The sequence below is a fragment of the Pholcus phalangioides genome, unplaced genomic scaffold (assembly GCF_987345545.1).
Source record: "Pholcus phalangioides strain wild (caught in Gottingen) unplaced genomic scaffold, Ppha-v1.0 ptg000001l_1, whole genome shotgun sequence".
NCBI lineage: Eukaryota > Metazoa > Arthropoda > Arachnida > Araneae > Pholcidae > Pholcus > Pholcus phalangioides.
Genome location: NW_028301594.1, coordinates 10908926 through 10933071, shown reverse-complemented (window position 1 = coordinate 10933071; position 24146 = coordinate 10908926). Strand labels below are relative to the sequence as shown.

Sequence of the window (24146 nt, the reverse complement as noted above, 5' to 3'; positions counted from 1 at the left end):
CTTTGTAACGATTGATTCAGGCGCGGATCCAAGGCAGTGTGTTTAGAGGGGCGGTTTATTGTGTAGGTTCGTTAGAGCACATAATTTACGAGACGGACCAATTTTTTTCATATTTTTCGTGGCTTTTTATGAAGGAGCGATCGACACACTCCACTTTGAATCCGTGCGTGATACAATACTCCTCTAAACGGGCTTTCGAAGATAGAAAATTAGCATGTGATAGCCTCTATTATCAAGCACACCCGCTTTGCTCCAATTAGGATCTTAATGAACGACTCCAGATTTTTTCCGTGGTCATTTTATGCGCTCTTGGTAGCTAATACGCCATATTTAGTTTTAGGCCGGTCGTCCACTGGAAGCTACCACGAGTGAAAACACGCGACGTAACAAGGTAAATGTAAAATGGGGCTTCAAAGATTACCATTTACTCAGGGCCCGAACTACTGAGGAACAGGCCCTGCCTGTAGCATTTTAATAGGTAGGCGGGCGAGGTCAAACCTAAATTATTGAAGACTTTCATCAATTCTGAAATTATTTCTCAATGAAATTATTTCATCAATTCCGATTTTTATTAATTCTGAAATTACTCCTTACACCAGTTCTGGATTTTGTTTAATTCTGAAACCATTCCCTCAATCGATTCTAAAATAATTTATCATAATTTCTTATTTTTATGAAGCCGAGAAACCATTGTTGCTGGACAGCTTTTTGACTATTTTAGACTTTTGTCTTGCTCTGAAAACTTTTCAAGTTGTTCGTTGTTTCAAGCCCAAACAACGTTCATGTCAAGCCCTGTTTGATGTATATATACAAACTTTATCAAATTTAGATCTAAAATTGCAGATTTTTACTTAGAACACACACACAAGGAAACCAATCTTACATACATATTTCTTTTTTAAATCAAATGTGAATGAGAGCAACATCCAAGAACATTTTAAAGAGCAATTATAAAGTAATCCACTCATAGTTTTGACTGCATTCCATGATATAATGACATATACAGTATAATAACAATCTTAAAAAAAAAAGAAGTTTAACAAATTTTCATAATGTTGGATTGTGCTTAGACAGTACTTTTTTTCAGACTGAGTTGAGAGACTCAAAGAATTTTTGTCATTCAGTTAATTTTGAAAATGTTCATTTTTTTTTTTTTTTTTGTGAGGTGGCTCTGAAAGTCTTAAAGCAAATGAATGAATGGACTGGTTTGCTTACATTTACAAGGAAATTAATAGAAGTGAGAGTCCATTACCTACAAAGTTTTTTCACGAAATGGTTATTTTTTATTAAGGAACGAATTGGATTGTCAAGAAAAACATGTGATGTTTTGAGATGACACTATTTTCAGTTTGTGTTCAACTCAATAGTTATCATGAACAGGGCCCTTACAGCTGCAACGAATAGATATCTCGTCTGACTTGACCTACTTTTTAGAGAGTTCAGCAAATCCTGAAATATCTATATATAATCCTGGGTTCTTTAAAACACCTCTCTCATTCTCATTTTAGGAATCCTAGTTGCTGCATTAAAGTTGTTTTTACAGTCAAACATGTTTTCCACACACCCCCCCCCCCCCAATCTGCCAGTACATAGAGTCAGCGTTTGTTCAAAGTCTGATAACGAAAGGAGAAATAGAGAATGGTTTGCTTTTTTCGTTCAAGGTAGCATATGATTATGAATACAACAAAGTAACAGAAAACGATGTTTTTTGTCTTCCTAGTTTTATTATAATTATTACTTCAGTGTTGGGGAAAAGCATTTATCAGCTCATGCAATAGGAAAAAAAATATTTTTCTTGAAAATATGTAGAAATTTCTAGAAGGTTTGGTGATTTTCACTGTGGCAGTTACAACACTGATCATGAGAATGTTAAAAACTGCTTAAGGGGTTAAGAGCATCATAGGCTCTCAACCTGGGTGCAGCTATCTGCCTACCAGTTCACACTCTTAATCTTGAAAATTGTCACCAAATCTCATCATCATGAGGGCCTTTGAGCCTTGCGCAGGTGGGCCCATGCATTAAGATAGCAATGATCATCTTATGATCATAATATTATTCATTATTACATATTATTATTCCCAATATATGAATGAGAGTCTACAAGACTCTTATGAAACCACAACACACTCTATTATCATCAAGCATATCTCATATGCTTTGGAACCACCCCAAAGGATATAAAATAAGTTCTCTCAATGGCCAAGATGGCTGGAACTATTTCTAACGTGATTTGAGATGAAATACCTTTTGGTAGACAAAATGAAGAGACAAAACAATTTTTATTGTATCCATAGGCTTTGCATTATACAAATGAGACGACACCAATAAGGTTTTCCTAAAACGAAGAATTCTAAATAAATATGGGTATTCTTAGAAATAAAATTTTGACTTTTATGGAAAGTTTGGCAGAAGGTGACGAGTAGGGCTTGAATTTTTATAACCTAAAAAAATCTCTAATAGAATTTCACAAATCATTTGTGAAAACAGGATGATTATTTGATCACACAATGAAAAAAAGTGTATTCATAAATATGAAGCTATGTTTTTTTTTTGAAACTCTCGCTGAAATTTTATGTTTGTGATATACATGTAAAAACTACTGCATTGATGTATGTTAGTTAGTTCTGTAATTGAGAGCTAAAACATTTTTGACTGTTACCTTCATTCATATTTAAGTTAATTGAAAAATACTCAGTGTCCCTAACAAAGAGACACCCTATATCAAAAAACAAAATTTGAAAATGACAAGCATGTATATCAATAATATGGAATGAATTTAATCAAAAAACTTTGCAAACTTGAAGAAAAAAAAAAGTTTCATGTCATCTGAACTACCAAACATCAGAGATGAGTACATAACATAATTTAAGATAGAAAGCAAACACATTTTAATTGCTGTGTGTGTGTGGGGGCTCCCAGTGGAAGACAAAGCAGTGCTCTTTGGAGCGCAGCCACATTTGTTTGTGCCCAAAAGTCCATTGTGTCGAATGGAAAAGTTGACAGGAAACTAAAATTGCACTTGCTGAAACATTGCTGCAACAATGCAACTTATAAAACGGTCATTACCTCACTATACTTAATAAGCGTTCATTACTAGTTCCACATCTCAACTTTATCCACTCTGCAGCGTTTGTTTAGCTTCTTTGTGCAACCCCTCAATCACTGTGTCTGGACTACGATACAACTGGCCTATGACAACCTGAAAAAAAATTCAAATTTCAGTTCAATAATATTGTAGATTTTTTTTAACCTTTACTTACATTGATCTAGGATTTTGCCACCTTGATTGATTTTGATATTATCTGAAATTGTGAGAGATAATTTGAAATAAGTATTGTCTTAATATATTAATGGGCAGATAAACCATTCTGACCAGTCTGTGTTTTGCTGAGCTACCATATAATGATTTACGAGACAACCAAATGAAACAGCTACTTACAAGAATCCATTTCAGGTTGCTAATGTATCAAAGAGAGTCTATCCAAGCCTCACGAATTTTGAATATTGGAAAACTGCGATGATGTGGCTGTAACCAGTTTGTGCACGAGTAGACAAAAAAAAAAGAAAGAAAGAAAGAAAGGAAAAAAGGGGCATATTCATTTATTGTTTCCCGACAAACTTGAGAATATATTGTTATACCTTCAAGAAATGTTTGGACTAGTAGATGAATGAGGGGTACACACATAATGATCAGGCTCCCGCTTCGATGATAGAGCACCAGTAGATCATCGGTCTCTGTGTAATCACGTGGGCATCGTGCTGGACTCGCATCAAGAGGTTAGACCCCTGTTGGTGGCACAGTAGTGGTCGGTTAAAATTGATTTCCCTACTTCGAGGTGTAAATGCAAGCTCAGACATGCCAACTTTTGGAATCCGGAGATTCTCCTGAGAGGGGGTAACCCCCCCCCCCACCACCACCACTCATAGACCAAATCAAAAAAAAAATTCACAAAAACTTACAAAAAAAAAAAATTCCATCTATTAAGGAAAAGTTCCAACCCCCCCCCCCCAGGCACGTTCTACATTGTCCCTGACCCAAATATAATTCAATGTCAGTCTTTTCATGTAGAACAGAGAAATCACATCTACATACCGTTCATAAAACATAAGTGTTTCCTTTACTTACATCAGTGATTGATAATCTTGGGTATACAAACTCTTAAAAGGAGTTTTATATTTTCTTTCAGACGACATATTTAATCAGAGGAAACAGTTAAAAAACCTCAAAATACAAAGCTGCTGACGAAAAAAACTTATTGTGTTTACAGCATGGCTGTTAATGGAATACAATAATGATTATACAGGAATTTCGGCAACCAAGGTTATCCCCCTGATAAATGATTGCCGATAAATGCTAAGTAAACAAAGTCATGTCTTTGCCAGTTGCTTAAATGCGATCACCAATACTTTTTTTACGGCTGCTTGACGGAAATGACCACAGCTGCCTCCTATGAGTGTTTTCCCTAACGGTGACGGTAGTAATTGACATCACAATAACGTGAAAGCTCATGGAAAATCTAATTTTCTGCCAAAATCCGCAGAGCAGGGGAAAGGGTTGAAAATTCGGAGAGTTGGCAGGTTTGCAAGCTGATCTCCCATTCCCACAGAGAGCAGGCAGACATTCAATATACTTAAGCAACATGAAAATTCCAGCATTTACCATCTCCAACTCAATGCATGGAAGACAGATGGCAGCACCATTAGAACACAAACATGCATAATTCTGACAACATAAATATGTTAGGACTATGCTCATATACACAATTCTTTCTCAACATGTATTAATTCGTTAGAAATTCTGCAGAGGAATAGGTATGAGTCGCATGTGCCCTGCAGTATGATTAACCATGAGTGAAGATAGATGGCCCTGATGGGGAGCAATGTTGCTCCAGCCCCAATGATGAGCTGGCTGATCTAGATAGTTACATATATGTGTAAATACATCATCAGCTCCACCAAGGCCATAGCAAGTGGGGGGACTTAAGGGTCTGATCCCCCGAAATGGGAGGAAAAAGATGGCAAATCCATTGTTCTCTCACTTGGTTCCTCTCCTCCAAATGAAATTTCTGGTAACGGGCCTGATCTCCGCCTATGCGATAGACTTACATCATTAGGGCAAAGGCTTGATAAATACTGGCTGGATGAAAATGGTTTTTTCACTTCAATGTATGCTTTTGAACTAATTCACATTGAGAGAGAGAAATGAGATAGTTTAACTGGAGATCAAGACCTAAAAGCCTGAAATGAGTCATAAGCATCAAGCACTCTTGGGTGCTTCAGTGAGGTGTAGTGTATGTGTACTTCAATGAACATGGAGGTGTTTATGAGCAGGTTTAAGATACTTGCTCTGCAAGGTAATACCATAACTGCCAACCTTCGAGAATAACAATTAGAGAGGTTTTTGAGTAGATACAAATCATGCACATAAAAAAGATATGAAAGGGTTCTTTAGAAAACAATATAGGGATTTTTCATTAACAAAAGTAAAACTAGGGAATTTTCCCCTTTGCAAAAACATGACATCGTGCAAGTCATTGTTGATTTTAGCATCACATCACCAATCATCGCCAACCAGTAGATTAAATTACCTGTCTCATTACTACTTTCTCACTAACTCACACCAACAAAAACATCCCTATTGGGCCCAAAACAGGACATATGGTAAAAGCATATACAAGTCATCTCACCCATTTCAAATATTGAAAAGCCGCATTGGTGCTGAGGTTTGGCAAATTTTGTCTTTTCCATAAGAAAATGCATTTTGTTTTGTGATTTCATGCAATAGCGATAATTTACGCCATTTTTGTGATGTCATTTCAGGGATTAAACACCAAGGAAAATTTTTTCCCCCCTCAAAAGCAGGGATTTTTTATAATCACATTTAAAATTCGGGAGATATAAATTTTGGGGAGTCCAGGAGATGGAGAAAAAATTTTGGAGCCTCAGAAACTCCAGGGGACTTGGCACACAGCTATGCAATAGTTCAAGTATTTGGCTTTAGGAGCTAATAATTGCATACATGATTTTCAATTAATTTTGTTCATCATGCATCTCTGCAGAGAGCAGGCACACCTTAAACACTTAAAATACTTACTTAACATGAAAATTGATGCATCTGCCACTTTAATAAATTTTATATTCACCATTGTCTTCAATATTAAAGCCTGTTGGCAGTGCCAGTATAATACAAAATAAGCACTACACTGACAACATAAATGCATTAGTGCTACACAAAAACACACATATAACATCTATAACTGCAGAAATAAAGGAACTTCGGTACACTGGAAGAGATAAAAAAAATATTTATACCTATGTAGTAGAACTTTGGTTAACGAGCAAAAGTTTGTAACAAAAACTTTGATTTGGTTAGTGAGCGATAATTCATATAATGAGCCAACAAAAAAAATAAAAATAAAATTAAAATAAATAAATAAATAAATTAGCATAATGTTTATTTAGTTCCCCTTTATCACAACTGAGTCAACGGTATTAGCTTTTGCCATTACATGTAGAATTGTACAAGTGATATTTTCTCCAACAGTATCCAGTAAACATGTCTTACGTGAAAAATGAACACGTGCCAGAGTGATCGTTCATGATACGAAACTAGATGTAACATTGTAACCAAGTGTATTTGCACTTAAATTTTTTTTTTAAATTGCGCTTGGAGAAGACTGGCGCTTGGGTATTATTGAACAAGATTTTGAACCAACTGTGTCATCGAGAAGAATCATGGAACTGGAGGTGAATGAGAACGACATTCGAAAACTAGTGGAGAAACATGACCAAGAGTTAACCACAGACAAATTGATGGATCTCCACAACAGCAAGAGCTTATGGGCAGAAAAATCGTCTGTGGAGAAGAGAGAAATGAGGAGGTCCTCACTGCGAATGCGATTACAGAGATGTTAAGAATGTGGGAATCTGTGCAAAAGAATCACACAAATAAAGTTGTAGCGACAGTGATTTCCCATTTCAGAGAAATCCTAAAAAAAGAGACAAAATCAAGTGTCACTGGAAAGGTTCTTTTCCAAAGTCACACAAAAAGAATAACTTGCAGACAACAGTGAGTCCGCAAATTGTCCTAAATGGTAGTCCTCCTCTCTCATCATTCAGAGTAAGCTCATTTGTAAACATTATTGCATTGCACGTTTACAGTGGAACCTCAGTTAACAGACACTTTTCTGATCCCTGGTCCCATGGAATAGGACTTTGATGCATTTCACTACCCATTAGTGGACACGCTTTATAACGGACAGTAAAATCAAGCATACTCTAATTTTTTTCGAAACTCTAATATATTAAATCTTGGTCGTAAATCGAGAACTTGTCATATTCAACTACTTGGGATTATGTTTAATCCCAAGCTTATGTTGGTAAAAATGATAAATTGTCAATTAATTACTTAATTAACTGAACATAACTGTGGTTCAGGATGGTGAATTTGAATGGCAGTGTGTGTTGGTTTTGTTTGTTGATATCTGTGAAGAAAGCTTACATTGGAAGACTGATAATGTTGTTATGAGTGTCTCTCTTTAACTTCTTCACTTATCTTAATTTCATTTAATTTTTATTACAAAATATGTGTAGTGCATGCTTCATGGCGGGTAAGATTATAAATTTTTCTATATTTACCAGTTTCCAACTTAATTTGGGAATTATGATAATCACAGTACAAATAAAGTGAAATTTATTCTAACTTTCTTTATTGAGATGATGTGATTAACCACTGCATATCACTTTCACAGCAACACAAAAGCATTTTAACATTAAAATGTACATAAACCAATTGCAACCGAAGCCAAATGTTGTATAAATATGAAAGTCGTATAAATGAGGTTCCGTTGTAAAGTATATTGTACCTTCCCATTAATGGACACTGTGTTAGTAGACAAAATTTTTGGTCCCTTGGGTGTCTGTTATATAAAGGGTTTACTGTATTTATGGCATTATCGTATTTTTTATTATGATATTAATTGTATTGTATCATTCATGATATTGTTTCAATATTAATTAAATGCCACTAATAAAATTTAATTCATCAAAAAAAATTTTATTAGTGATATTTATGTGAATGAATTATCAAAGCTTCCATTATGTCCTATTGCGCAGTTTGATTCTATATACGAACGATTCAAATAAAAAGCACATTCACAGAACAAATTAAGCTTGTTGACCAAAGTTCCACTGTGCATCAGTGTTGTACAAAAAAGGAGTATGCAAAGTGCATTCCATATCACCACCATCTTTAACCTCTACTATACAATGGCATCATGGGGACCTCGGTTCCTTGTTTGACCAAAGGATCCTTAAAGTGCCAATTAAAAAACATTGCTGCACACAGTAATTTTTATAGGTTTTGATAAGTAAAAATGAAGAAATTTTCTACCTGTCTTTTCATTATCTCCAAGTTCTCTTTTGCGTACAAGATTAGATCACTCACTTTCTCTGGATCTGTTTCACTTTTATGCTCTCTGAAGCCATCACGAATTCTTCGATTTGCATATGCACTGGGGCAAAAAAAAAAAGAAAAAAGAAAAAATTATCCATATTATGCTTGAAAGACAATATATAGTCAAAGGGGCGCGGTAGCCCGGTCGATAAGATACTCGCCTAAAGTACCAAAGGATGTTTAGAGGTGTTGCGAGTTCGATACCTGGTTCGTCCCTGTCAGAAAACTTTCCTGACACAGGGATACAACAAAAACGGCGACTTGACCGCAGCAAAAAATTGCTACCGCAGGGGGCCCCTATCAAGGGGTTAGCGTACCAACCTCTCGATGAGTATAAGAAACAAGCCTGCCGTTCGGAATCTGCAATAAATTGTAGGTCCCGGTCTAATTAGCCCTTGTGTGCAGAAAATGACAGTGGTGCGACAAAAATGATATATAGTCAAACTGTATCCCAAACTTTTAAAAAGGGGGGGGGGGGCAACTGAAAACTGGTTAGCTATATCCAACCTAATAAAAAAAAAACCATGGAACGTGACTGAAGCACATTTTATTTAAAATACTCCTAGAGACTCATAATAAATACGTTCAACCACAATAACAGGCAAAATTCCCAACTGAATGAAAACAATGAAAAATAGATGCAGTAACAGCTCGGACAAGTCTATCAACATTACCGGGTGAAAGGTGTAAGGCGGAATGAATCTCTGGTCATGTCATGTGGTGGGAATGCGCTGAACAGCCGTTCGCTGTGGCATGGTTTTTGTTATATTTGTTACTGGAAAAAACTTTGCATGCGCTAAAGCAGGGACATAACTAAGATTGTTTGTCCAAGGGATAACATGATTTTTCCTCTTTGCCACAGTAAAACTCGTTGATTTTAATGATTGGTTTAAACTCTCTCTGTGGCAAGACTTCTTAATGAAGAGATAAGGTCACATTCGCACCTCGTGGGAACCACAGAAAACCAACTTCAGCCCACCACCACTGTGGCAACAGTAGAGTCAAACCTGAGTCCTCGCAATGGGAGTCTCTAACCGTATCCACCAGTGCCCACTGTATATCCAGTTGTCATGACTTGGCAAGAAGAGTTGAGAGTGACATCTTCAATACAGCTAGTTTAGACAAGGTTGTTCCTCATAAGTTCGGGAAAATATGAATTTTCGGGGCCCCAATATATATTGCTCTTTGGGGGGTATGGACTCATGTCTACAACAGTCATTCTCAATACTTGATACTTCCGTCATAATTATATAACACATTTGATTCAAATTTACCCAAAGCTTTCGGATGAATTAAATTGAACTGACTATACAAATAAACACTTTAGGATTTGAACAAGAAATCTTGATTTTGGGTATTTTAGTCACAATTTCCAATCTACTTATACTGATCAACCAGTCAAAAGGAAAGTAATTAAATACTATTCATAATAGCACTAAATAATTAGAGCAATTAGCTTTTTAATTTTTAATAACTTTAAAGATTTCTTAATACTTTACAAAGGAAATTATACCGATATATGTAACTGGGAAACTTCCTAGCTTCAATCAAGAGTTGTTTATACAGCCTTAGATTTTCAAGCCTGCGCGCCGCCATGCTCCCGATTGTTTACATTCTTCTCGTTGCCACACCAGTTGACATAAATTTTTTCAAAATTAAAGTTTTTTTTTGAGATGCTTTCTGAAAATCGATGTTGTGCTTTTCTTTTCCAAAATAGGTTTTGAATAATGTATTTTTTAAATAAAATAAATTTTTTATATAGATATATACTAAATTTTTATATACCGAAACTCGGTTTACGACTTAATACGTTCCTAAAGTCCGTTCGTAAGCCCGATTGTTCGCAAACCGAAACAAATTTTTCGATGAGAATCAACGTAAAATGAATTAATCCGTTCTTGGCACCCCGAAGTTTTCTAGTGCGAATTTCTGCAGCAGCTCCAGTGCACAAGGGCGTAGCGAGGAGGGCCTCCCCGAAATGTGAGAAAATGACCGAAAAAAGGGAAAAAGATGGCCAAATCCATTGTTCTGTCACTTTGGTCCCCCTCCGAAAGAAATTTCTGGCTACGCCCCTGCCAGTGCATAATGAGTGGCTGATGAAAATCATTGAAATACATAGTTACAGAAAAATATGACCGCAGTATGAAAGAGACGAAATAATGGGCATGTCGATGCTTGGGCATGTCTGGTTTCAATAATACAGTCGTCGATTCCCGTTTAACGAATGCTGTTATAGCGAAAATCTCGTTTTAACGAAAATTTTTCATTAAATCCCCCCACATAAGTTTACATAGGAACAACGTGAAAACCCGGAATTCCGTTATATCGAAATTCCGTTCCCTGTCTCTTGGAATTCGTTATAACGGGATTCGACTGTATCATCTAGTGTCGAAGCCACAATATCCCCCAAGGCAAATTTGTAGTTCTCTAAAATATTTGCTGCTAAGCTTTGTCAATGCAATATGCGATTTATGATATGCAATTCGCAGTGTTAAAATAATGTTTTGAAACGTCATCGAGAGTGGCAATGATAGCAAATGCAACACGCAGTTTGCGATATGCAATTCGGAATATTAAAATGATGTTTTGAGAAGGCATCGAGAGTGTTCGATGCCTTCGAAAAATTATTGTAGAATAGTTGTTTGGAAAAATTCCCGATGTAGAGCTTTTGAAATGACCTGCTGATCCAGGATCAGAGTGGATAATGAGTCATATTTGGGGGCGAGAACATTATTCAGATGAAATCAAATTCATCAACCAACTCTTCTATCAAATTAAAAAAAGAAAGAAAAAAAGCCATGTGACCCCAGATTTTTCCGAAATATTCTTCCCTCAAGATTAAGGTATCCGACTACGTTGAAAACGTCATTTTTGAAGAAAATATCGATTTTTCTTTTCAAGTCTTTTATGAAAGTCCCATTCTTTGCGATTTCAAAACAGGTCTTGTTTTGTTTATATGACGCTTAGAACTGGAGTTACGCCCACTTTTGTGTAGTGATGTGTGTCCTTTTAACAACCGGAAGTGGGTATTTAAAGGACCGGAAGTGCTATAAATCCAGAGTTTTACCTATTGTTTTCAGTCTATTTTGATCAAAACCAGCAAAATTAATTTTAGAGTTATTTATTTTATTCTTCTGAAGAGAATAAATATTTCACTACAAATATTTTTTAGCAGCTGGCAACACTTTACCAACTTGAACTGGTTGTTTACATCTTTGTTTACATTTTTCGTGACCACATTATACGGGAATCTGCTCATTCTTTATAGCAATATCTTACATTTTTCACGTTTTTTTAATTTATTTATATTATTTAAAAGCTTTATTCGTGTTTTTTGGCGATGGCAAGAGCCAGAACTCGTGTTCTAAAGCGTAAATTTGCTGGAAATCAGTACAGCTCGAGCTCGTCAACAGCAAGAAAAAAAACTTCTCCAAGTGTGCCTTTGGAAACCGGAGTGGAAACTGCTAGTGCTTCAAAACTTAAAAATGTTTGTGAATTTCCAAAAAATGTGAATGCTGAAAAGTTGCAAGGGTTTAGAATTATTGACATTGAAGTGTTGCTATCGGTCATTTCTGTGCTATTGTGTCCAACATGCTTGTCCAATAATCTGTCTCTTATAGAAGATTCCAGGTTTGGTCTCAACTCAAATTTTTCTATTTCCTGTAAAACCTGCCAATTTTCAAAAGGTTTTTCAAGCACACCAAAGCAAAACAAAAATAATGAGATAAATACACGCTTTATATACGGTCTCAGACTAATTGGAAAAGGCTTGTCAGCAGCAAAGGTTTTATGTTCCACATTGAATTTACCTTCGTTCCTTTCAAAACGAGCATTCAGATATCAAGAGAAAAAGATTCTGCAATGCAGTAACAAAAGTGGCCATTAATTCCATGAAGAATGCAGCAGCAGAGATAAGTCATTGCGAAACAGCGACGACAAATGATGTCAAAGATTGTGGTGTGTCTGTTGATGGAACGTGGCAGCGGCGGGGCTATTCGTCATTGAATGGGATAGTAAGCGTTATATCTGTCAAAACTGGTAAAATTTTGGACGTGGAAATCATGTCACAGTTTTGCAGAATTTGTAAGAATCCTAACTCTAGAAAACATGAGCATATTTGTTCAAATCATAAAGGATCATCTGGCAACATGGAAGTAGTTGGGACGTATAGAATATTCGAGCGTTCTGAACATCTCAGGGGATTGCACTACAATCAGTACTTTGGAGATGGTGACTCAAAAGCTTACGAAAATGTAAAGCATATTTATGGTCAAAATTCAGTAGAAAAGTTTGAATGTATTGGTCACATACAGAAAAGAGTTGGTTCTCATTTACGTAAACTGAAGGCCACCACAAAAGGTCTCGGTGGAAAAGGCAAACTCACAGATGATTTCATAAATAAATTGCAGAACTATTATGGCATCGCCATCAGAAGTAATGCAGGAAATTTTCAAAAGATGCAAAGTGCAACTATTGCAGCATTCGCTCACTGCTGTTCATCCAGAAAGAAGCCGATGCATGGACAGTGTCCGAAAGGCCCAAAAAGCTGGTGCAAGTACCAAAAGGCTCTTTCTTTAGGAAAAAAGTTCACGCAAAGTGGAAATGGTCTTCCAGAGAACATTGTAAATATTATAAAGCCTACATATTTGAAACTTTGTAGTAAAAAACTATTGAGTAAATGCTTACATGGCTTAACTCAAAATGCAAATGAGAGTTTCAATAACGTCATTTGGATGATAATACCAAAAAATGTGTTTGTTGAGTTACAAACCCTTCAGTTAGGAGCATATGTTGCTGTAATTAAATTCAATGATGGTTTTAGAGGACTTTGCCAAGTTATGGATAAGTTGAATATAAGCAAATGCTCTTTTACAGCAGAAAAATTCATTGATTTTGACTTTGAACGTATCAGAGAGTCCAAACGACATTCACTGCCTTCCACGAAAATGGCTAGAAAAAAACTTCGAGGTGCTCGAAAGAATAAAAATCGTACCGCTGAAATGAAACAAGGTGTGATGTACAAAAGTGGTGGATTTTAGTACTTCAAACATTCCCCTACCTCAAGTAATTTAAGAATGAAAACTTTAAACGCGTTTTACAGAAAATGATATTTTTGACATTTTACTTGAGTTTGTGACATGATTTCTGAAAATCAACTCACTGTATCATTACGAAATTTTAATATGATATTGTATTATATATTGTTGAGGTTATGAACCAAAATCTAAGGTCTATCACATATACTTTTTGAATTACTGTGTTTTATAGACGAAATATTGGATGAAATTTCGAAAAATTCACATGTACATTAACGTATTTGAGTGTAACTTATGAGCATATCACACAATACTTTAGATTTTGGTTCATAACCTGTAATATCACTAGCTAAATGCACTGTGAAAATCACAAAACATTTCATTCAAAAAATTTTTTGCAATCATGTTTCGAATATTATGTGAATTTTGCCTAAAATTTGACATAAAAATGAATTTTTCATAGAAAATAACATAGGGAGACCTAAATTTGTTACTGTTTCCATCATTTCAAGACACTTTCAATCAAAAAATGTTATCAAAGTTCACTTCTCAACCATTTTATAGAAAAGTGCTCTCGAACGTAGTCGGATACCTTAAATTCTTTTTGTGGTCCTACAAATCTTCAATCATTACACTTCATTCATAGTTCAAAAAAATATATAGCAGTACTATAACAAGCATTACACAGAAAAAAACCTTCACGTTAGGTTCACAACACGGACACGCACCAATTCGTTAGAAGTTCGCAAAGGAATATAGTGGAAGTGCATGTGTGGTTTAGTAGCAGTCCCTTTTGTGTGTTCATAAATGAAGACTAGCTCGTAAGCCGAATCATTTTTCATTGTTTGTAAACTGAATTGTTCATAACAGGTATACTGTATTTGAAAATCTGTGTTAGACACACATAGAGACGATGAGAAATACAGAAAAAACAGGGAATTGCAGAAAAAAAAAATTACCTTGCAGATTTTTTCGTGTAGATAAAACATATATATATATATATATGTATGTACAAATATGTATACTCTCTTAAATTTCTTCAGTGACCTCTCTGAGAAGTGGTGTTTTTTCATTACCATTCAAAAAGATTAATTTTGTGGTGTTTTTCATTACCATTCAAAAAGATTAATTTATTTCGATGACACAGACATGCCTCACTGTCCATAAAACCCTATCACCAAGCATTTCATTGATGAAATCTGACAGCATGAGCATGATCCCTCCCACATCCTCAAGCCGAGCCACTAGGCTGAGATATTTTGTCAATAGTCAATTTATACTGTCAAAAAACAAAATTAATAAGATTTGTCTTGGGCCCAAGCACTGCCACCCCCACATACTGCAGCTGGGCACACAGACTAGGATCTTTAGCAGGTCCTCATCCGATTTTTCATTAGCCTCATTGTAGTAAATTTATAGAACGGAAGACAAGAAAATGAAGAAAAAATCATAGCAGGTCTTCGGGCTAGAGTTCTGTCAGCTTCACCCTTGTGGATTAGTAGATTAGTGAAAACAGAAATATCTTATTCAGTTCATAAACTCAGATGAAGACACAGAAGATTGACATTAGCCAATTATAAAAAATTTTGGTTATTTATTACATTTTATAACTATGTTTCCTCATATACATTTTATTTTACAGTTTCTCTCGTACCAAAAAATTTTGTTTCAGCTCCTCTATGAAACTATACACATATTTGCTAGTGTTTAGATAATTTCAACTCTGGTACAAATGTTAGTTGACACATTTGACTACAACCTTGATAAAATGTATACTCCTCGAAGAACGAGAATGACTTACATATGCATGTCACATGACATAAAACAATTTTTTTTAATGTAAAAAGTGGTCTAAAGGACCATTTTTGCAATAGTGCTTCATGCAATTCTCATTTGCCATCTTACACTATTTTTGAATCTTTTTAAAGTTGGCTTGTAGTACTAAGAAGAACAAAACTAGCACATGGCAGAAACAAATTGGTGACAAAAACTTTGCCCTAAGACTAATAACCTCAGGGAATTTTTTCTCCCTATAGAATTCTCCCTTTCCAAAGGAAGTTCAAAAGTCCATTCAGTTGTATTGGAGGATTACACACTCATACTTAAAAAATCACTAACAAAGTACTTTTATATCCTGTACATCAAAATGTTTCGATAATATTAATATTTATGAATATCTTGAGTAGGGCTATTCGAGTAAACAAATTTTTATCACGTTTACACTGCAGAAAATTTGTTTCGTATATGTTGGTACAACAATTATAAAAAATTAAATACTCCAAGCCCTGTCATTTTTGGGTCGGAGAGCAATCACCCCCCCCCCCCGGTGTTAGAAAGTACACTAGAAATGGTATATAAATCGCGAAAAATGGTGAAAATCGCAAAAAACCGCTTGCGAGCTCAGGGTCCAGAGGAAAAGAAAGGTGGATGTCAGTTGATCGCTGAATGCGTTTGTGGGTTCGCGCACCATTTCTGATGAAGCAGCGTCGTGAAACGCATGTATTGGGGTAAGATCACGCATTGCGGACAATGTATTACATTGTCGCCACTGCAGCAGACATCCAAAGCATACCAGGTATCTTCGAGCGTATCTAGGAATCGTCAGCAGTCGCCACTTCCAACAAATCTCATGGTAATTAATCAAATAAATCTTTTTGTAGTTACTACTGTACTTTTTGTCGTTCCAGCGTGACGTCGAAACCTGCATGATTTTTTCACGATTTTCACCCTCTAAACGTGATTTGTGACACCATGTTTCATTGCAATTTTTGTTCCTCTTGATGTCTACTAACAACCCTCTGCGTGTGTCAGTCCATTAACAGAACCCCCTGTATATCTATACATACACTGAGTAGGGGCCTATATGTTCTTTGCCCCCCCCAAGAAAAAGTTGAAATGACAGTCCTGTGTGAATACTCCAAAATGTCTAAATCAATTTCTTTGATATAACAGAAATGTTAACATAAGAAAGGGGGAATTTTTTTTTTTTACAGATATCAGTTTAAATGATACCACAGTATTAGAAAAAATCTATACCATAACTCATTAAAATCTATATGTTTCTTTTTTCCAAAATATGTAATAAAACTAAAAAATAAAAATAAATTACAAAGAAAATTTTCAATAATCGAGATGATTGCCAAAAATGGAAGCATTTTCAAAAGTGCCAAGGAAAACATGGATTTAAATTTCATGTAATCACATAAAAGTGAAATTTTGGCTTATAAACAGAGATAGACTTTGAAGGAAACAATGATGATGAAATACATATAAATTACATCAGTCCCAGCCATTGACACTGGGAAAGGAATAGATTGCTCCCCCATAAGCCCATTTCGGAAATATGGACAATGTTGTGATTGGAAAGTGTCACATAAAATATACAGATGTACAAAATGTACAGATACACTCTCCACTTGCTTATGCAAGATTTATAAAAAAACGATGTTATGTAGAGATGCTGATTTTTGGAAAGAAAAATTCACTTGCTGCTCAGGGGAATTGGACTCACATTCCCTAGCATTCCAAATAAATGCTACTAATATGCTATAGAAGCAGATGGAATATTTCTTCCTTAGAGCATGTAAGGAAGACTACTCCATCTGTTTCTTTTGTGTATTGGTAGTACACTTGTCCGAAATGCTATCCTATAGATAGTGGGTTTGATTCCCAGTGCAGGAAAGTGAATTTTTCTTTCCAAAATCAGCATCTGTAGAAATTATCCAGTTTTCTGTAAATCTTGCATTAAAATAACCAAGCCTTTCTCTTTTCTTCTCTCTTATGAGATAAAAATACTGAATTTCATACATAGACATTTTGAAGTAAAAATTACGAACATCAGGTCAGGAGAAAAGAAAAATGTTGTGAAGTATAAATTATTTCCATTGTAAAAAAATAAAAAATAATAATGAAAAAAGAAAAGGAAAATAGACATTCTGCCAATTCATCCCTCCTTCACCCATTATAAAACTTCAGAAATGGTGCTGATAGGGCCATCCATGGAAGGGGGGGGGGTGTATCGCCCTGGTAGCCAAAAATTCACAGCTTCAAAATTACGGGGAGAGGTTAAAAGTATGCTTGCTGTGGGTGACAGAGTAAATTTTTGTACCTAGTTGTGACTACTACCACTACTCCACCAAACACCAACTCTGGCCATATTGCAATTTACTGCCATTAGTGAGATGGGTTGGAAGTGAAGGCGCTGTCTATCGGTGGTCACCTTGAGTTCGTTAGGGAAAATATCTTATCTATATCCTCCCTTGGGTTCGAACCCGGGACCCAGACAACAACCTTCACGATGGTAGACGAGCATCTTACCACCATGCCACTCGGCACTACCTAGTTGTGACTGACATTCATTCCGATTATGAAATATTGCAAAGATATTTTTTACGTCTGACAACAAATTACAAGTACTACATATGATACATGGCAAACCAGGATACATCTTGAACATCTTAATTTTTATCATTGTTGGCAATACGCACTGGGTTTGAAAGAATTCGACCCGTTATTTTCAAGATGAAAGCAATGAGCAACAATATTCATTAGGACAAAAAAATAATTATGGCAATTACTTTATGTCAGCAGTTGTTTCATATAAAATGTTGGAATCGATGGAATTTTGTGAAGAAATTATTTAAATGAAAATATCACTATTTAAGTATTTATATTTCACATAAAAAAATGAATGAATGAATTCATTTAGGCATAAAAGAGATGAAAACATCACAGACCAGTAATAATGCATTAATACAAGACTTTGTAAAAAACACGATATGAATAAACAATTTCACAACACTTAGGAAAACATAATAAAACACCTCAGGGGTAGTACATTCAAGTTGGGCAGCTAGATATTGGCTAGAACCTAGAAAAAAGTAGGCCTATGTTACAGTTTGGATCTAGTTTTCAGAATGTCACAAAAGTGTGACAATATACAATTTTTGAAATGAAAAGTACATAACTTACAGACTGCTGGCAAATAGTATGTGTGTGATGTCTGCAGCAGTTTCTCAACTGCTGGGCCATGGCCCAGTACCGGGTCCTAACACTGATCACACCGGGCCGTGAGCGTGATTCACAGTTTCAATTTTCTCATTAATTTCTTGTTAGTTGTGTACGATCGGGCCTTTCACTTACACAAAAGAGAATAACCGGGCCGCAGACTTCCAAAGTTTGAGAATCATGGGTCTATAGTAACCAATATTTAACATGAAAAAACCCAACTATTATACATATGCCAGATTACCATACAACAGTGAATGACAAATTGAGACACTAACTAAATATTTTAGGAGCCAGGCATATTTCTTTTGCCCGAACAAGTAATCACACCCTACAAAAATTAAGGTGCTAATATCAATATTTCAGTCACCAAGGTGACCTGACGACTGAACTTGTGAAGTCCTTCCATAAAATACAATACAAAAAGTAAAATGCTGTCACTGAACATGAGGACATCCCAGGCACTAGGTCACCATGGTGACTAAAAAACTGGCAAGCACATCGGTACCTAAAATTTTATGTGTGACTATAAGTCAGGAAATCAGGGTCTGACGACACCATAAAAATTTAGAAAATTATGTCAGCACTATATGCAGAGATAGACATGAAAGCTGGGGGCCACAATGATGATGGCGAATAAAAAATATATTCACAAATCAGTCAACTTGTCCATGACCAGTGTATCTACAAGCACAGAAAGGGGTCATCAAGTCCTAGAAAAGTAATGAAAAAACCACTCCAATTTTAACGTTTTTCTCAAAAACGACCCGAGGAGTGTACCAACTGAAATGGTCCTAGTAAAGATATATCAACCTAAATTAATTAATTGCATTTCCTTCTTTTTAAAGGGCATTTGACATGCAATAAACACATCAATAAAAAAAGATCAGTTGTGGCTTAGGTGGGAAATGATTTTCCAACCTTTTTCCAAGGCATGCCACAATCAAGATTATTTTCGAGAGATGCACGTGCCTCTTCACGAATTTTAACACACACACAGGCCATATATTCCATTTTCACGGGTCACTCTATTCCTGCAAAATATTGTTCACTGTTGTCACTATTTTTTGAGTTGCAAATAGTTTTCTTTGATGGGGGGGGGGGGAGGAGTAAACAAAATCCGAATTTCTTGGTTGCAAGATCAAGCTGCAGTAATGTTTCAGCGACAGATTTTGTTTTGAGAATGCAACTCGTGCTCTAGCAAAACAAAGACAAATTAGAAATCTGTTGTCCCCATAAAATTGATGAAAATATAAAAAATTGACACTATTCATTCGAATATTCAGTTTGACCAAATAACACTTAGGCATTCAACTGAATATCTGTATAAGTCTAAGCACAAGAAACTAATTTAAAAAATTATATTAATTGGAATTTTTCCCATCAATTAGAAATTTACTGATTATATTTTATTGTGTGGTATGCACCCATTTTTGTGAAAGAGGTTATGTCATGATGAATGTCCAGGATAAGGAAAACCTTGAACTGAAAATAGAATCCTACTGCAATAAGGTGAAAGTGAGTATGAATTATATACGCAAGTTCACTAACTGAAGGATGTAGGCCTACTTAGACAAGAAACGTATTGAGCTACTGAAAGAGGCAAAGAACATCTAAAGAGAAAAGATATGAAAATAAGTTGTAAATTTTATGATGCATCAATAGTTATCTTAATCGGAAGTAAAACTGTGACAAGTGTTGTAAATATTAAAATACAGTATATCGTTAAATTTGATTGTCAGTATCATGGCAATGAAAAATCTTTCAATTACCAATTTTTCTACATTTAAATAATAAATTACATTATTAAAATTCAATATCAATCATTTGAAATTACCAATAATTTTATTTGTAATTAATAACACACATTTCATTTATAATTGTGATGAATTTTAAGAAAATTGATATTCACAGCCACCGAATATTCAGTATTCGACCAAAACATTAACTGAATATTCAGTATTTGGCCAAGTCACTATTCATCCGGCGTGTGCAGGCAAGTTGGCTACCCCCCCTGCTGCAGACTCTGAAATGTCTTATAAGCAAAAAAGCATTTCAAGGTAAACTGATTTTTTGGGAACTTCCAGGAAATAATGCTTCATTACGAAAAATAGCACTCCAGTGACTTGGACAAGAACCGGACAAATCCAAGGTGCCAGGATGGCTAAAAAATGGGATTGGCACCTAAAATTTCATTTGTGCAGTTACTAAATTGCAAGCTGAGAGCTGCACAAAATGCTTGGAATTTATAGCAGTATATTTGCCAACATTAAAGAGGGTCACTATGTCCTGAAAAAGTCAAAAGAAGCATTAATTTGTACCTTTTTCATTGGGTAAAAATTTTTTTGCGCCTAAATTTTTTTGGAATTCATCCAGCCCTGACTTCAAACCACTTTGATTTTCAACTCCTCATATGCATTCTGACAACGCAATCACAAAAGCCTAGAATTAAAGCACATAAAATTGCGGGGGAAAAAAAAATATATATTTGGGGCAAGGGGACAAAGAAGTTTGGAAGCGTAGCCCAATACATTAATTCCCAATCATGTAAAAATAATACATCTAACAGTACATAGCATTTTTCATTTTAATTGCACTAAATACTTATGAATATCTGGAATGAAATCAGGAAAAATAAATGGGAATATTTCTCTTGACAGGGATAAAAACATTTCATATAAATCAAACTTCTTTTTTAAAAATAGAATTTTCTCTTATAATTAATTTATAAAAAAGTGTTTTTGAATTGCAATAACTGAAAACAGGAAAGGGAGGGCGATATCTAAAAAATTGGTTCGCCTAAAAAGATAACCTTTTTCACTTCCGTAAGATACCCTTGAATATTTTGTTTCCAACGAATGTTTTGTTTCCAGACCGAAAACTCTTTCAACCTAGAACACTTTTCTAATACAGTTTTAAGAACAAAATGACATATATTCGAGTAAAACAGACATCTCAACTCGATAACCTCAACGAGAGGCTTTGGATTCTGATGCATAAGAGCGATCAGAGAGTCCCTGATCGATTCCGAGCTTATATCAATCAGCCGAAGTTCCCTCAAAGTGCCTTTCCAGTTGGACACAATTAGATGTAAATCAGGATCACAAGCTGCCACGTTAGACAGCGAGAGTCTCTGGAGTTTTCTGGACGGGATCTCCAGAATGCTTTGGCACGTGACGCCGGAGCAATAACTGAGACTCAAGTTCCTCAGGTTCTGCGAGTTCCCCAGGATCAACTTCAACTTGAGAGTCTTGTAGCACCTACATGCCTCGAAGGTTTCCAAATAGGCAAAACCTACCATTTCACAAGCACTTTGGTAAATTATCTGGCAAAGATTTAACTTTATCACCCGCAACTTCGGGCAACCCTGTTGGAATTTCATCATAGGGAACTTACAGTGAACATCGTTCAGGCATACACTGTTCAAACAGAATTCTTCCAGGTGGGGGCAATATTCAGCGATGCTGTTCAGCATGTGTTCGTCACCGGATATATCTATGTTTCCCAGGGATATCGTTTTCAAGTGGTTACCACAGGCATTATACACAGATGTCAACGTATTGGAGTGCATCTTGCCCCTGAGGCGCCCATATTCGAAAGACCTCTCACATACGCAGTCCAGCTCCAAGGAGGTCAGGTGAGGAAACCTTATCCTGAGGAGAGATAGAAGGATCCTACTGCGCCTGATACGGCTGAGCCTAATCGCTTTCAGGTTGTGGCAGTTGAGGATCAGATTCAGCAGCTGAGCGTCGTCGTCCATATTCCAGGTGATCGGCCACTCGTTACCGCCGCTGACCTCTAGTCTCCGAGTGTGCGTGAGGAAACCTTTCTCGCAGAAATTCACCAGGTCGTTGAGTTTCAACGTGGATCCTCTGATCGAGCTCCAAAGTTGTGGCATCGAGCCCAGGTTGCGCCATTTCTTGCACACTGGGGCGACGTTGAGGAGAAACTTCTTGTGTCCTTCGGACTGCAGGTAGAACGAGAAGATGTGGACCAGGACCTCCTCGGGAAGCCTGTCGAAAGGCGACTGCGGGATGATCAGGACACGCGCCATCACGATACGACTTCCCTGATGGATGTCTGGTTAAGCACTGAAATTACGCGACATGACTCGTTATCGTCTTGTATACGCAGTGTTAGCACGTCCGCAAGGCGAATTTACAAATATCAAAACCCATCTGCTTGACCAAAACACACTTTTTGGCGTTGCCAAACTACAATTTCACAATATTTACAGACATTCAATTCTATCTTAGTTATAAATATAAATAGGGTGACCATACGTCCCGTATTTCCCGGGACAGTCCCGGTATTTTCTGTATTTTTGGTCGTCCCGACTTTTTCGCAAAAGTTTCCCGGTTTTTCCCGTATTTTACACGACGCTTACTTGAATTTTTATTCTTTATTGAAGTCAAAGATTGAAATTATTTTTCAACTAATAAACTATATTATGATAATTATAACTATAAATGAGAATATTTATCTCCCACATTTGTCTCGGTGAACGTTTTTTTCGTGAAATTCATTTTAATCCACTGCAATTTGCAGTAACGTTTCATTTCCCGCCATTGTGATTTTACCGTAATTTTAACAATATTTGGCAACTTTGCTTGGTTTTGGCGTCATTTTTGGCGATAATTGGCGATGTCCCGTATTTTCCCGTATTTGGAATCTCAATGTCCCGTATTTCTCTCGAGGAAATATGGTCAGCCTAGTTATACATGAGCTTATATCTTATAGCTATATGCTGACCAAACTATCAGTCATCAGTTACGTGACCATATAAACTATAATTTACGGGACTTTCTCATCGGAATTTTTGGACAAAATTATACGTCTTCTTTATTCCATTTCATTCATCATTCGAAATCAGAGTTTTTTTTTTTTGTTCAATCATGGCCCTTATTCCGTTAAAAATTTAAATTAATTAATTTAATTTTTTCAATGGTTTTTATCCATTGAAAAAATTAAATTAATTAATTTAAATTTAAGAACCAAAAAAAAAAAAAATACAGCTATTACTGCTGCCATGCCTGCTACTACTGCCTTGAAAATATGAAACCTCAAGGAGAAGAAACAAAAAAAAATGTTTTATTGAAATATGGAATGGGTATTGCCATCTATTGATTAAAATATGAACAACGAACAAAGAGGATAAGTTGATGGTAAGTTAATGGTTTAAATTTGTTTTAATAGATGGCAGCACAAGTTGTATAATCGGATCTGAATGGTTTCGGTTTGAGAACATGTAAAGAAATTAAAGATATATTGGTAAAATCGGAATGACCTCAAAATTTGTTGGTTTCTGTATATTTTAGATATTTATTTTTTGAAATACACCGAATTATAATAAATAACACATTTTACTGTGTATGATTCTGTAAATTATATGTGTTGAATAAACAGGGGCCCCTTATATTCAATACATTTCTCTCTAATCTATACCTGTGGGACCGTGCGTGAGGGACCTATTTTTGGTGCTCGCGACCACGTTTTTTTGATTGACACAGCTGTTTTTGTCCTTGCAATTCAGATTCGGCATCCTTCCTAGAGCGGTGCCCCGTGAGGCCTCACGGGCCACACGGATGCAAGGCGGAATGAATTTTGGAAAGTGAAGTCATAGTTCTCGCTGCGAGGGGTGTTGGCTT

The 24146-nt window shown here is 35.9% G+C and overlaps 2 protein-coding genes across 2 annotated transcripts; both read right to left on the bottom strand.

Moving 5' to 3' along the window:
• Positions 1 to 2753: 2753 nt before the first annotated feature.
• On the bottom strand, positions 2754 to 10077 carry bcn92 (LYR motif-containing protein bcn92). Its single transcript, XM_089252363.1, has 3 exons — positions 9969 to 10077; positions 8393 to 8513; positions 2754 to 3199 (listed from the first exon to the last, which is right to left on the bottom strand). The coding sequence occupies exons 1-3, from the start codon at positions 10049 to 10051 to the stop codon at positions 3113 to 3115; spliced, it is 291 nt and encodes a 96-aa protein (XP_089108489.1). The 5' UTR covers positions 10052 to 10077; the 3' UTR covers positions 2754 to 3112.
• A 9077-nt stretch (positions 10078 to 19154) lies between these two features.
• LOC149089857 (F-box/LRR-repeat protein 6-like) lies at positions 19155 to 22552 on the bottom strand. The gene is made up of 2 exons (XM_089234864.1): positions 21467 to 22552; positions 19155 to 19211 (listed from the first exon to the last, which is right to left on the bottom strand). Exons 1-2 carry the CDS (start codon positions 22550 to 22552, stop codon positions 19155 to 19157), a joined length of 1143 nt encoding a protein of 380 aa, XP_089090990.1.
• Between the last annotated feature and the right edge of the window lie 1594 nt (positions 22553 to 24146).